This window comes from Dendrobates tinctorius, unplaced genomic scaffold (genome assembly GCF_039654945.1).
Source record: "Dendrobates tinctorius isolate UK_male_01 unplaced genomic scaffold, ASM3965494v1 ptg000116l, whole genome shotgun sequence".
In the NCBI taxonomy this organism is placed as follows: Eukaryota; Metazoa; Chordata; class Amphibia; order Anura; family Dendrobatidae; genus Dendrobates; species Dendrobates tinctorius.
The window spans coordinates 45,899,262-45,915,455 of NW_027361784.1; the positions used below are offsets into that span (position 1 = coordinate 45,899,262).

Consider the following 16,194-nt stretch of genomic DNA (forward strand, 5'->3'; position numbering starts at 1 on the left):
TGATGACGTATGTAAAGCTACAAAACAGTAACATAAAATTTAATAGAGCAGAACGCTGTAAAACTAGCGCCCGAATGGAGGCAGCAGTGACGGATTTGTACACTGGAGAAATGATTGAACATTATTAAAATATCTGTTCAGCACAAGATACCTCCCAAGTCTTTCCTTGCGAGTGAAAAGCCTCTACCAAAGGTCAAATGAAAAGATAAAAAAAAAAAATCTAAAGACTGAAGTGGGGTGAGAGAACGAACGAGCTTACAAAACCGTGACCTTTCGTGTTGCGTGCTGTCACGTCAGCCAGACAATGGTCAACTGGTTGTCAAGACAGGTTGTCACTGCGAGGACTTTGTATTTTCATGGAAGGTTTCATTATTGTGTCAATGAGGAGACATAAGATGCTGACACTGAAGGAAAATTAAGGGGAGCGATTCCACAAGGGTTTGCAGAGGCAACCTGGCGGTGTTTTCTCACATGTACAAAACACTTCACTCCTTATGTGAAAGGACATATAGCTGTGCATATTCAGGGCGGCTTGGTTCAGGATTATGCCACCCGAGTTGCGGAATCATCTGTGACACTTGCCCTGAAAGGGTAGAAGAAGGAACGGGGCTTCGAGGCGACGTTAGAACGGTCCTTGATGTTGAACTCGATGGACACTGTCATCACGGTCATTACTGGTTCTCCAATACGTCTAGTCACTGTAGTTGGGCTGAGATGACTGTAGAGTGGTGGTCCTCAACCTGTAGCTGTAGGAACAGTAAACCTATAACTACCATCATTACAGAGGAAAAAACTATCACTCTATTCTCCGAATCTCACCACACCAACATTCTACTGAACGCTATTCCATCCCATCTCAACCCTCGATTTACTAGGGTTCTTGTCCCAGATCTAACCACTGGCATTTTTCCTTCCTCCTTCAAACAAGCAAACATCAAGGCCCATTTTTTAAAAGCCATCCCTCGACAGGTCTTCTTTCCCAAGGTGTCTCCCCCCTCTCTTTCCTCCCACTTGCCTCTAAACTCATTGAGCAGCATGCCCACCTTGAGCTGTCTTTCCACCTCTCATCCAATGTTGTATTTAAAATACTACAATGAGGCTTCCGAACACACCGGTCTACTAAAACCGCCTAAACCAAAGTCACTAATGACCTGCTACCTGCCAAAGTCAAAAAACGTTTTGACTTGTCTTCTGTCTTGGACACCGTCCATCCATTTACAACCTGTTCATGACTTGACATCACAGACTTGGCCTCTCTTTGACCTTCTCATTCTTCAATAACGACATATTTACTATCTCCTATTCTCAGACCACCCCCCTCATCTCACATTCTCTCTGTTAGTGTCCCTCAAAGCTTTAACCTTCTATCCCTACCTTTCTCCATCTATACCTTTGATACTGGACTACTTAAAAAATCCCATGACTAACAATACCACTTATATGCTGCTGAAATTTAACTCTTTGGCCCAGTGTTTTTTTTCTCTGCTGTCCAGAATACCAGAGTGCCTACAAGCTATAACTTCTCCTCCAGCTTCCTTAACCTAAACAAGGAGAAACCTAGATTCATTATCTTTAGCCCTCACCAGACAATTATTTTAAAGGCCCCACAATTTTTTCAGTCTCCAAAGCCTGATGTTTGGGTGCAACCTTGCCTGTCTGTAAAACCTTACTATGTCCTGCCACCTCTAACTCAAAACATTTCTCGAATCAGCTTCCTTCTCAACTTCAAACTAACAAAAATCTTAGTGCATGCCCTTATTGTCTCCAGCCTAGACTTCTGCAACATTCTCTCTTCGATCTTGCATTCTTGTGCCACTTCAATCCACCCATAACGCTGAAGTCCAAATATTGCATCTCTCTTCTCGATTCTCCTCTGCCTTTCTTCTCTTTACTGGTTGCCCATTACCCAGACAATTTACCTAGGCCACCCATAACCTACCCTGTTTATTCATAATCTTCTGCTACCTGTCATTCAGGTGTCCATAAGACCTCTTTCTCACCTCTCCTCATGTCTGTCTGTTTTTCACAAAACAAAAACATGTTTCCTGTGCTGTCCCCATACTCTGGAATTTGCTACCCCAACAAAAAAAAAAACTCTCTCCCATTTTTAAAATGTTCTAACAAAACCTAGAAACTCAGTTATTCTTAGAAAAAATTACGTGGGAACAGACTGTGTAACATTATTATGTCTTACATTTCTACCAACCACGTGTTTACCTATACGGTAATTTTCTTTTCGCTCAAAAAATCTCACTCAAGCATATTTATATTTTTAATTCACTATGTGCTGGTGTATTCTTAGAAAACCATATGTTACCATAAGGCGATATATTTTTACCCAATCATCAATGTACTCTAACTTGTAATGTGGTCATATGTTCTTAACCAACTACATATTATCTCGTGAGTCATAGATGACAGATGAAACTTTGATTATATGACTCCAGAACAGTCTAAGAAATGTGAATGTGACCACCTTGTTAACACTTATTTTTTTTTGCTGATTGTTGTAACATTCTTCTTGATTTTCATTCGTCATTAAATCAAGACTCAAGGGTGACACAGTTTCTCCACCCAGGAGAAGATCAAGGAGAACTTTTTGGAGCCCTGAAACTTTTTTAATGTGGTTCATAGACAGAATATTTTTTTTTGTGTCCACAAAAGGGATAGAAACATAATTGAGTCTAAGGCATTTTTCACATTTACTAATGGAAACTGCAACACAAATATAGATGTCATACATTGATCAGAAGAGACATCAATGATCATCAAGATCTGGTGCTACAGCTTAGCTTCAGAAATGTAAAAAAAACAATAACTGGTTTCTTCGCCAACGATGCCAGACACTCTTGAGAGGTGGTAAATCCTACACAAAACCATTATTTGTTTATGATAAAATACCCAAGAGCACCGACAGGTGCCTCTCTGGATGGAGATACTACCATACGACTTACGAAGAGCTTGCGATAACGGATGCTGGTCCTACAAAAACAAAGCAACTATGTACCTGCTGAGAATACAGAATTATTTTTAGCCGGCTTCGGAGTTTGTTTACTCCTATACATTTGTCTCCGCTGACTAATTTGTGCTTGCCATTCCGGTAAGCAAGTGCCAAACGCATCAGAAATTACGCAGTTGTGAACAACATCAGAGGGATAGATCGGCAGCCGGATCGAGAACGGAACCTTAAAGTTTAAAGAGGATGAAGTACGATAATGTATGTGCAGCAGTCTGAAACAAAACTGCACTACATAATGATGACACAAGGGGGGTAATCATACAGTGGAAACTCCAGGATGTAAAATGAGGCTGAGCCCAAATCTGGCAACACTAGGAGAATGTCGAAAAGTAGGAGAAAGCAAAGCTAGGTTCTAGTCCACCAACCCAACAAGACCTGCAATCCTTTCTAGAGTATGCTCACCTCTTATAGGGAACTGGTCACCAGTTATGTCATATAACTAAAACAATCACCGTATTCAGCGCTGGTGATGCATTCCATAAATGCTTATATAGCTCACTGATGCCCCCCAAAAACCTTATAAAGTTCTCCAGAGCTGTATGGTAATCCGGTAGATCCAGTCCAATGGGCCTGGTTTTGGACCTCTCCATCCCTCCCTCCGGCACCTGCTTGCCATCCGCCTTCTTTAACTGACGTGGAAGATGCCTTGCTTCATCCACATTGCCAGACGAGATATTGCGCCTGAGCACAGAAATCGCGACTCATGCCTGCGCACTATACAGTACTATACTTTGCCCTACTGCTGGCAGAGAAGAAAACATAAGTGTGCATGCGCCCGCAGTAGGGCAAAGCATAGTGCGCAGGTGCGAGTCGCGATTTGAGTGTGCAGGTGCAAGATTTCGTCCGGCAGTGTGGCTGATGAGAGGCGTCATCTGTGTCAATTAAAAATGGAGGATGGGGAGCAGCAGAAGGTGGGAGGAAGGGATGGAGAGGTCGGAAACCATTTCCATCGGACCAGACCGACCGGACTACCATACAGCGAGGGGGAGAACTTAAAAAAGGTTTTTGGGGATATACAGGGGAGACAGGGTGTTATATAAGCTATTAAGGAATGCATCACAGGCGCTGATTAAGGTGATAGTTATTATTATTATTATGCATTTATATAGCGCCATTTATTCCATGGCGCTTTACATGTGAAAAGGGGAAATATAGACAAGTATAATAAACATGTGTAAGACAAGGGACACACAAGTACATAAGGAGAGGGGACCCTGCCTGCGAGGGCTCACAGTCTACAGGGATGGGTGAGGATACAGTAGGAGAGGGTAGAGCAGGTCATGCGGTGGTTCAGTAGACCGAGGATCATTGCAGGCTGTAGGCTTGTCGGAACAGGTGGGTGTTCAGGTTCTTCTTGAAGGTTTACGTTGATGGTGAGAGTCTGATGTGTTGCGGCAGAGAGTTGCAGAGTATGGGGGAACCACGGGAGAAGTCTTGTATGCGGTTGTGGGAAGAGATAAGGGGGGAGTGGAGAAGGAGATCTTGAGATGATCGAAGGTTGCGTGCGGGTAGGTACCTAGAGACCATGTCACAGATGTATGGAGGAGACAGGTTGTGGATGGCTTTGTATGTCATAGTTAGGGTTTTGAATTGGAGCATATGGGCAATAGGAAGCCAGTGAAGGGCCTGGCATAGGGGGGAGGCTGGGGAATAGCGGGGAGACAGGTGGATTAGTCGGGCAGCAGAGTGTAAGATGGACTGGAGCGGAGCCAGAGTGCTAGAGGGGAGGCCAGAGAGTAGGAGGTTGCAGTAGTCGAGGCGGGAGATAAGAGCATGCACTAGTGTTTTAGCTGATATGACAAAACTTGTGACAGGTTCCCTTTAAAAGCTTTTGTCATAAAAGATGAAACACACAACCCTTAGAGAAGTTTTCTTGCCGATGCCAAGAGGAAGATGGCATATGGATATCGAGGAGGTATCACCAGTGCACGGCTAGGAACAAATGACTCTTGCTTTTGGCACCATGAAACACAAAACTTCAATGACGAGGAAAGGTCGCCAAGCCAATCTTGCCTGGCAAAACCTGCTGCTTCTTGAGGGTTCCTATAGCCGAAAAAATCTGATCACTGGACTGGATCAAGCTTTTCTTTAAAAAAAAAAAAGCTTTGTTTTTGTAATAAGTTCTTCCTTTGAAATTAAGAAAAATCTGATCAAACCAGCAGCCTGAGACAGGAATGCCACGATGAGACTTCTTCCAAGCTACTTTTCTGTAGGCACTGTGACAGTCCAGCTTTATCAACCTCTAAAGAATGGATATCTTCAGTAGGCAACAAACCTTTTCAATCAGCGTGATGTCCTTGGAGACCACCAATCCTGGCAGTCAGCTATTACTGAATATACAAAGTCTAGTCCATCTAATCCCTTAACTGCTTTGAAGAGGGACAACAACTTGTCCACATGAAATGCCCAACTAGAGGTAGAAAAGGAGGATCAACCACTAAGCTCCTCCGTGTTACACACCTGTCCAGGGTATCTTGAGCTATGTTTCCTTCCCCGGGGTCCACTGCCCTCTGCTGTGCTCTACGTCATGTTTTATTCTAGTTGCCCGGCGTGAATAACATCATCTATACCTAGACCTATTTGAGACCCACTGTCATACACCTCTATCTTGGGAGTGAGCATCTAGACGTTCATATTCGGTATCTTCCACCTTCTGTGCATTAATTTCTTCCATCCCTGCTGGGCTTCCCTTCATCTGTCCTGTTGCTTCAGAGATTCCTGAGAATGACCACATGCCTTTGAGCTCGCTGCATTGACACCCAGGGTCCATTTGCCAATCTGGGCCTGAGGCTTAGAAGGTCCAGCTCACCAGGTGAGCGTAAACACTCTGTCTACAAGGTGTTCCTCTAAAGTTCCACAGTGTACACCCCAACTCTTGCGTCCAACCTCTTCGCGAGACGGTGCATCGTTTCTAGGACCGATAAGGCACAAGTCATTTTACGACCACTTCTTACTTTTTTTCTCGTCTCTTGTAGACTACAGATAAAAATGACCGATAGGATCTTCCATCTTTTACCTCAATCTGACATTTTGCCTCGCCTTCTATCACATTTTACTGTTTATGATACAAATTGAATATTTGTTATGGATTTTCTTGAGAAGAAAGTATTATTAGAACATCAAAAAAAAAAACTTGATAGACGAGGAAATTCTGCCTTAAAGAGCACAAATATAATAATGAAACACATACATTGGGAGAGAATAATAGACAGCGCTGATCAGATCACATTAGGGCCAGCTGATCATTTCGCCTGTACATTTCCACAGCAACAGTGCTCCGGCTCACAGGCAGATTCAGCAAACGAATCCAGCTTGTCAGGCCCAATTACTTCACTTTCCGTTCTGGGGGAAGGGGGGATGGGGAGACGTTTAGGAGGGAAAAGAGGACGCAGCATTAAAAAAAAAACAACAACATTGAATTCCCCACTCCCGAATAAAGCTTTGGACCGAGGGTAATAATCAGAGTGAGATTTCATAAGAGCATCGCAATCTGCAGATGTCATTTAATAGGAAGTTTTCTAGTTTACTCCCAGTTATTGGAGTTGTGTTTTGTTAGGAGATGAGCGACTGTGTGACCGACACATGAACCATCCAATGGCGGCAAGCAGAGATCTTTACAACGGGGCGAAATTAATAGAAAGTTTATTGGAAAAATTTCTTTTTATACCGCACTGAATAACCTTCTTCTGCTAAAACCAGAATAGTCCACAAGAAAGAAAAAGGAAATATTGTACACTACTTGTATATACAGTTGTGGTCAAAAGTATTGACACCCCTGCAATTCTGTCAGATAATACTCAGTTTCTTCCTGAAAATGATTGCAAGCACAAATTCTTTGGTATTATCTTCATTTAATTTGTCTTAAATGAAAAAACACAAAAGAGAATGAAGCAAAAAGCAAAACATTGATCATTTCACACAAAACTCCAAAAATGGGCCAGACAAAAGTATTGGCACCCTCAGCCTAATACTTGGATGCACAACCTTCAGTCAAAATAACTGCGACCAACCGCTTCCGGTAACCATCAATGAGTTTCTTACAATGCTCTGCTGGAATTTTAGACCATTCTTCTTTGGCAAACTGCTCCAGGTCCATGATATTTGAAGGGCGCCTTCTCCAAACTGCCATTTTTAGATCTCTCCACAGGTGTTCTATGGGATTCAGGTCTGGACTCATTGCTGGCCACCTCAGAAGTCTCCAGTGCTTTCTCTCAAACCATTTTCTACTGCTTTTTGAAGTGTGTTTTGGGTCATTGTCCTGCTGGAAGACCCCTGACCTCTGAGGGAGACCCAGCTTTCTCACACATTATGCTGCAAAATTTGTTGGTAGTCTTCTGACTTCATAATGTCATGCACACGGTCAAGCAGTCCAGTGCCAGAGGCAGCAAAGCAACCCTAAAACATCAGGGAACCTCCGGCATGGTTGACTGTAGGGACCATGTTCTTTTCTTTGAATGCCTCTTTTTTTCTCCTGTAAACTCTATGTTGATGCCTTTGCCCAAAAAGCTCTACTTTTGTCTCATCTGACCAGAGAACATTCTTCCAAAACGTTTTAGGCATTTTCAGGTAAGTTTTGGCAAACTCCAGCCTGGCTTTTTTATGTCTCAGAGTAAGAAGTGGGGTCTTCCTGGGTCTCCTACCATACAGTCCCTTTTCATTCAGACGCCGACGGATAGTACGGGTTGACACTGTTGTACCCTCGGACTGCAGGGCAGCTTGAACTTGTTTGGATGTTAGTCGAGGTTCTTTATCCAACATCCGCACAATCTTGCGTTGAAATCTCTTGTCAATTTTTCTTTTCCGTCCACATCTAGGGAGGTTAGCCACAGTGCCATGGGCTTTAAACTTCTTGATGACACTGTGCACGGTAGACACAGGAACATTCAGGACTTTGGAGATGGACTTGTAGCCTTGAGATTGCTCAGGCTTCCTCACAATTTGGTTTCTCAAGTCCTCAGACAGTTCTTTGGTCTTCTTTCTTTTCTCCATGCTCAATGTGGTACACACAAGGACACAGGACAGAGGTTGAGTCAACTTTAATCCATGTCAACAGGCTGCAAGTGTGATTTAGTTATTGCCAACACCTGTTAGGTGCCACAGGTAAGTTACAGGTGCTGTTAATTACACAAATTAGAGAAGCATCACATGATTTTTCGACAGTGCCAATACTTTTATCCACCCTCTTTTTTATGTTTGGTGTGGAATTATATCCAATTTGGCTTTTGGACAATTCTTTTTGTGTTTTTTCATTTAAGACAAATTAAATGAAGATAATAATAACAAAGAATTTGTGTTTGCAATCATTTTCAGGAAGAAACTGAGTATTATCTGACAGAATTGCAGGGATGTCAATACTTTTGGCCACAACTGTATCATGTGTTATATCACTATTATACTCCAGAGCTGCGCTCACTATTTTGCTGGTGCAGTCACTGTGTACATACATTACATTACTGATCCTGAGTTACCTCCAGTATTAAACCCCAGAGCCGCACTCACTATTCTGCTGGGTCAGTCAGTGTGGACATACATTACATTACTGATCCTGAGTTACAACCTGTATTATCCCCCAGAGCTGCACTCACTATTCTGCTGGTGCAGTCAATGTGTACATACATTACATCACTGATCCTGAGTTACATCCTGTATTATACCCCAGAGCTGCACTCACTATTCTGCTGGTGGAGTCACTGTGTACATACATTACATTACTGATCCTGAGTTACATCCTGTATTATCCTCCAGAGCTGCACTCACTATTCTGCTGGTGTAGTCACTGTGTACATACATTACATTACTGATCCTGAGTTACATCCTGTATTATCCTCCAGAGCTGCACTCACTATTCTGCTGGTGTAGTCACTGTGTACATACATTACATTACTGATCCTGAGTTACATTCTGTATTATACCCCAGAGCCGCACTCACTATTCTGCTGGGGCAGTCACTGTGTACATACATTACATTACTGATCCTGAGTTACAACCTGTATTATCCCCCAGAGCTGCACTCACTATTCTGTATTCTGCTGGTGCAGTCACTGTGTACATACATTACATTACTGATCCTGAGTTACCTCCTGTATTATACCCCAGAGCTGCACTCACTATTCTGCTGGTGCAGTCACTGTGTACATACATTACATTACTGATCCTGAGTTACATTCTGTATTATACCCCAGAGCCGCACTCACTATTCTGCTGGGGCAGTCACTGTGTACATACATTACATTACTGATCCTGAGTTACAACCTGTATTATCCCCCACAGCTGCACTCACTATTCTGTATTCTGCTGGTGCAGTCACTGTGTACATACATTACATTACTGATCCTGAGTTACCTCCTATATTATACTCCAGAGCTGCACTCACTATTCTGCTGATGTAGTCAGTGTACATACATTACATTACTGATCCTGAGTTACATCCTGTATTATACTCCAGAGCTGCACTCACTATTCTGCTGGTGTAGTCACTGTGTACATACATTACATTACTGATCCCGAGTTACCTCCTGTATTATACCCCAGAGCTGCACTCACTATTCTGCTGGTGCAGTCACTGTGTACATACATTACTGATCCTGAGTTACCTCCTGTATTATACTCCAGAGCTGCACTCACTATTCTGCTGGTGCAGTCACTGTGGACATACATTACATTGCTACATACACATTCTACACTACATCAATGCTTCAAAATAAATGCCAACTGTTTTAAATTTTTCCAATTTTGTGTACACAGGTCCTGTGCAGACCAATGTGTCTCTATGGTGACAGACTACAGTGAAGTTCTGTGTAGTCTGAACCTGCAGTCAGGTGTTACTCTACTCTCCCCGCCCTCTGGATCTGCTGTCGGTCAGTTGTCAGACAGATGGGGCGGAGTCACACATGACTGCACAGGTTATAGGTTATGTTTGTTGTCTGCATCCATAGAAACTCAGAGGTCTGCAAGAAGGCTGTGAACACAAAACGGGAGACCACAAGAAAAAAAACGTTGCAAAAGTATTGTTGAAAACTACACTCAAGTCTTTTTCTCCTGATTGCTGCAGGTATCTAATGAGCATTATGCAAAACAAATGCTGACTCTCTCCTGGAAACGACCGGACCTTTAAAACCTGCAAGGCAAAAATAAATCAGAAAATGCAAGCCGGACATATTCTACCTCGTTATGCAAATTTTAGAGGGAAAAAAAACATAATGTTGACCTTTTAAAATGCAGATTCTCAGCCATCCCAAATTCTGTTACCAGACAAGGAAATAAATGGCATTTGTTGATTTTTTTTTTCTCTCCAGATGATACGGGAACGATGTTTCCAGCTCCGGCGCGCACAGATTAGGATGAGAGTCGCATTCCTTTTTCCTGCAGGGCCTGGAGCGCAGGAGACGACGGAACACTATGTACCGCATTAAGTAAACATGTGTATCACATCCCCTCTTATGGTCTGACGGGAGGAAACGCGCAGGGACGGACCCAGAGGAAAGCGCCAGCCATATGGCGACTCGTCTCATCGATCAAGGCTCTAACTATCAATCAGATGTTAATGAGATGGATGACTTCCCCAACGAGATACAAGAGCCGAAATCAGTGAGCGTTCGGCATCGGTGAATGATTAGGGAAGCGGCTACGCAAGAGACGACTCTGGAGTTTGGGGGAATAGTGGAGGCGCCGTGAATGTTAGATGAAGTCTCAAAAAAATTGGGGACATAATTGACAAACAGATATAGAAGACCTCGAATGGTGAAGGACTACTAACCTATTATAGTGTAGAAATATAAGCAAGGGCACAGCCGTAGGAAGGTGCCAGAGTAGGTTCCCACACCGGCACGCAACTTAACGCGATCAAGCAAATCTTAATGGTGTCCACAAGGTAGTAACAGACGGAAACGTTTCGGTCCTAAGAGTGGACCTTCATCAGTCACGGTTAAAGTTTACACAGGGTTATGGGTGGACCCATGAGATCACTTCATAACTAGACTTAATCAGGGTACCGCATCACCGCGGCGCCCCGGCATGATACACAGCACCCGGCTCCTCCAAGACTTACCAGCTCTGACTCAGGCATAGCGTCATCACATGCAGGCAGCAATCTGTGATATGGGTCTGGTTTTCTCTAATGTGAATTTGGCCACACTTTCTACATAAAAGGCCGGCATTATCCTAAATACCCGGATTAAAGGCCCCGTCATCACACAGCAATCTCGCTAGCGAGATCGCTGATTTTGTGACGCATTAGCGATCTCACCAGTGAGATCGCTGTGTGTGACAGGGATCAGCGACCGGCCACCCCGCCGGGTATCACTGATCGTGCACGGCCATTTTTTGATCGCTGGGCTCCCGCTGGCCAGCACGCATCACTGTGTGTGGCAGCGGGAGCCAACGATCAGCGAGTTCCCAGCGCTCTAAGCAGGGTAGATTTTTGGGTCTGTATTTGTACAGGTTTAGGACATCAGGTCTGAGGTCTGTACTAGGTCAAAGAATTCGGCCTCAGGCTACTAAGTTTAGGTTTTCTGGTTTGGGGTTAGATCTGACACCTGTATTAGTTTTAGTAACTAGTCCAGGGTCTGTATGTTTGTAGGGCATCTGGTCGTGGGCCGGTATAACTACAGTAGCTTAGATGGTTTGTTCTAGGATTTGTACAAGATTAATGGACTTAAATCTATGTGTGCACATAGCCTTAAGGTCCTGCGGATTTGGAAAAATCCACAGGTAAATTCTCAGGTCAAAAGACATGCAGTTTACCTGCGGATTAGCCTGTGGTTTCACACGTCTACAATGGAGAAGGTGTGAAACCGCTGCGGAATCCACACAAAGAATTGACATGCTGCGGATTTGAACCTGCGGAAAAATCAGCAGCATGTGCACAGCGTTTTTCAGATTACCATTGAAAACAATGGTACTGTACAAAGCAGCTAAATCTGCTGCGGACCCGCAGAGCCTGAAACGCTGCGAATCCGCAGCGGAGTCCCGCACCGTGTGCACATGGCCTTAGGTCTCTAATTGCTTAGGGGGTCTGGTCTGAGGTCTGTATCAGTTCAGGTTGTCTCTCTGATCTACTTTTTGCCTGGGAATAGGTCTGGATCTGTATTCATTTTACAGATTTAGTACCGAGTCTTAACTTATTTAAGGGACTGAATACGTTTGGGTTTGTTTTGGGGATTGTGTTATTTTAGGGGATCTGAATATCTGTAATTGTTTAGGAGTCTAATCTTGGATCTGTATTTCTTTAGGAGGTATAGTGTCTCAATTTTAGTGTAGGTATTAAGTTTGGGATTTGCTTTAGATTAGGAGAATCTGTCTATATGGAGAGTATATTTCTTAAAGAACTTAATTTTGAGGGTCTGGTCCAGTTTTTGTATTATTTCTGGAGTTTGTTGAAGGGTTTGATATGGGATATTAGCAAATTAAATGCCATTATTTAAGCCCAATTAAGTAGGTGGGACGTAAGGGGGGAAATGTTATTGTTGATTTCTTTTTTTCTGCTCTCAGTTTGGACTGGTTGTCACCGCATATATTTTCCTACAGTACACTTCATTACCATCTACTTGTAACGCTCATTAATCTGAGTAATTCTCCTTCTTGTTCCGCTTTAGTTGCCTATAAATTAGGGAATCTGAGAGGCTAAACAATCACTGGCTCCTCATGGGCGGGAAAATCAATGCAAATTAACTTATGACATCAGCTTTGCCACGCCCAGTGAATTACATGAACTAAAGCTGCACAAATCAGAAGTTCGTCAGAACATTCAGGATGGAGTCAAATACTCGGTTTCTGCAGGAATTAAATTTAACACTCATTTATCAACTCCTGGCCATCCCAAACACAGATTTCCATACAGTCTTAACCACTAGCATTCTCCTTGCCCTATCCTGATGGTAGGGATCTAAACCATGACGAGGATATCACCCATATTGCTGGACGTTCCTCGGTCCATGCTGTGCTCATCATGGACAACCTACATTTCCAGTCAATGAAAAATATATCACGAGCCGGGTACTATTTTAAAACACCTGTTGAAGCTCTCACTTCATTTCTGAACTGCTCGAGACACCAGAGGAGTTTGTACTTTTCTGTAGTATTTTGCTTTTTACAAGGACAAATCAATATATTTCCTTGTGTAATTTGTCACAGAAGTGGAACACACATGGCAAGTGTGTCCCTAGGGCTCCATAAATCCATGGCTGACTGGTGACAAATAGACTTTTTTTCCCAGAACTTTAAGGTTGCGAAAAGTTTGAGAGTCTTGTTGCTAATTGAAGCAAGTCTCTCTTTTTGCGCATGGTCACAGATGGATAATGGGAGAACATACAGCTATATAAAGGGGTCTGCTCTTGCCGTGTCTGCAATCTGCTCTCACTACACTGACTTCCTGCTGAGATCGTGAATGCACTTCTGTTTATACACAGTAGCCAATCAGAAGAGGAACAGCTCTAAGGTGTAGGGGGGAAGCAGCAGCCTGATCTGATGATGAGGCAGTGGGTGTGGCGTAATCTACCGCAGACCCCCTTTAGGCATTGCACCAAGGCTGGAGTCAGAGATCACAGCTCTGCTCTAAGGAGGTTAAGCAAAAAAAGAGGTGAAGGAGGGAACACTGAGGAATACAAATAGGTAATGGTCCCCTTCAGGTACTACTGACAAATATATAAGTAAAAGCTCTTGACATCCCCTCTTAAAATACGGTTGCAGAGATCACTCCCCAGCTCCCCATAAAAAGATTAATTTTTTAGGGAGAACTAGGATCAGCCAAATGTAGGGGACAAGTACCATAATGTGGTGCGCATTAATAAAATGTCTCGAGTCTACCAAAATGAGAGCCAATTGTAGAGATAAAAGTCTCCATGATGGCACTTGGTCAGAATTGTTGGTGCCCCTCGTTTAATGACAAGAAAACCCACAATGGTGACAGAACTAACTTGAATCTGACAAAAGTAATAATAAATCAAAAATCTATGAAAATGAACAAATGAAAGTCAGACATTGCTTTTCAACAAGGCTTCCACAGAATAAAAAAAAAAATAAAACTCATGAAATAGGCCTGGACAGAAATGATGGTAACCCTGAAAATAATGTGACAAAAGGGACATGTTAAATCACGGTGTGTCCACACTAATTAGCATCACAGGTGTCTACAATCCTGGAATCAGTGAGTGGCCTGTATAGAGGCTACAGATACTCACTGTGCTGTTTGGTGACATGGTGTGTATCACACTCAACATGGATCAGAGGAAGCGAAGGAAAGAGTTGTCTCAGGAGATCAGAAAGAAAACTATAGACAAACATGTTACAGGTAAAAGTTATAAGACCATCTCCAAGCAGCTTGATGTTCTTGTGACTACAGTTGCACACATTATTCAGAAATGTAAGCTCCATGGGGCTGTAGCCAACCTCCCTGGACGTGGCCGCAGGAGGAAAATTGATGACAAATCAAAGAGATGGATAATACGAATGGTAACAAAAGAGCCCAGAAAAACTTCTAACCAGATTAAAGGTGAACTTTAAGCTCAAGGAACATCAGTGTCAGATGGCACCATCTGTCGTTGTATGAGCAAAAGTGGACTTCATGGGAGATGACAAAGGAGGACACCATTGTTGAAAAAAATCATAAAAAAGCCAGACTGGAATTTGCCAAACTACATGTTGACAAGCCACAAAGCTTCTGGGAGAATGTCCTATGGACAGATGAAACAAAAATGGAACTTTTTGGCAAGGCACATCAGCTCTATGTTAACAGACGTAAAAATGAAGCATATCAAAAAAAGAACACTGTAGACAAACCATTATTTCTTATATTTAGAGACTCTATAGCGACGGGGTCTGTTCCACAGGACTGGCGCTTAGCAAATGTGGTACCAATATTCAAAAAAGGCTCTAAAAGTGACCCTGGAAATTATAAGCCAGTAAGTCTAACCTCTATTGTTGGTGAGATATGTGACGGGTTTCTGAGGGATGTTATTCTGGATTATCTCAATGAGAATAACTGTGTAACGCCATATCAGCATGGGTTTATGAGGAATCGCTCCTGTCACACCAATCTAATCAGTTTTTATGAAGAGGTAAGCTATAGACTGGACCAAGATGGGTCATTGGATGTGGTATATCTTGATTTTTCCAAAGCGTTTGATACCGTGCCACACAAGAGGTTGGTACACAAAATGAGAATGCTGGGTCTGGGGGAAAATGTGTGTAAATGGGTAAGTAACTGGCTGAGTGATAGAAAGCAGAGGGGGGTTATAAATGGTATATTCTCTAACTGGGTCGCTGTGGCCAGTGGGGACCGCAGGGGTTGGTGTTGGGACCTGTTCTCTTCAACATATTTATTAACGATCTGGTAGAAGGTTTGCACAGTAAAATATCGATATTTGCAGATGACACAAAACTATGTAAAGCAGTCAATACAAGAGAAGATCGTATTCTGCTACAGATGGATCTGGATAAGTTGGGAACTTGGGCCGAAAAGTGGCAGATGCGGTGTAACAATGATAAATGTAAGGTTACACACATGGGAAGAAGGAATCAATATCACCATTACACACTGAACGGGAAACCACTGGGTAAATCTGACATGGAGAAGGACTTGGGGATCCTAGCTAATGATAAACTTACCTGGAGCAGCCAGTGCCAGGAAGCGGCTGCCAAGGCAAACAGGATCATGGGGTGCATTAAAAGAGCTCTGGATACTCATGATGAGAGCATTATACTGCCTCTGTACAAATCTCTGGTTAGACCGCACATGGAGTACTGTGTACAGTTTTGGGCACCGGTGCTCAGGAAGGATATAATGGAACTAGAGCGAGTACAAAGGAGGGCAACAAAATTAATAAAGGGGATGGGGGAACTACAATACCCAGAGAGATTAGCAAAATTAGGATTAATTAGTCTAGAAAAAAGACGACTGAGGGGCGATCTAATAACCATGTATAAGTATATAAGGGGACAATACAAATATCTCTCCGAGGATCTGTTTATACCAAGGAAGGTGACGGCCACAAGGAGGAGGAGAAAAGGTTTCTCGACCAACATAGAAGAGGATTCTATACTGTTAGGGCAGTGAGAATCTAGAATTCCCTGCCTGAGGAGGTGGTGATGGCAAACTCAGTCGAAGGGTTCAAGAGAGGCCTGGATGTCTTCCCGAAGCGCAACAATATTGTATCTTACAGTTATTGTTAGGTTCTTTA

General features: G+C 43.1%; 1 protein-coding gene across 3 annotated transcripts in view; it reads right to left on the bottom strand.

The window, feature by feature from the left end:
- Positions 1 to 16,194, bottom strand: part of TRAPPC9 (trafficking protein particle complex subunit 9) — a 691,224-nt gene that overhangs the window by 230,243 nt on the left and 444,787 nt on the right. Inside the window, exon 22 of one of the 3 annotated variants that reach the window (XM_073590387.1) lies at positions 567 to 746. The exons of the other annotated variants lie outside the window; for them this stretch is intronic. Within the exon in view, the coding sequence (XP_073446488.1) occupies positions 736 to 746 (11 nt within the window). The 3' untranslated portion in view covers positions 567 to 735. Of the gene's footprint in view, positions 1 to 566; positions 747 to 16,194 lie in introns of those variants that run through there. 3 annotated transcript variants of the gene reach the window in all.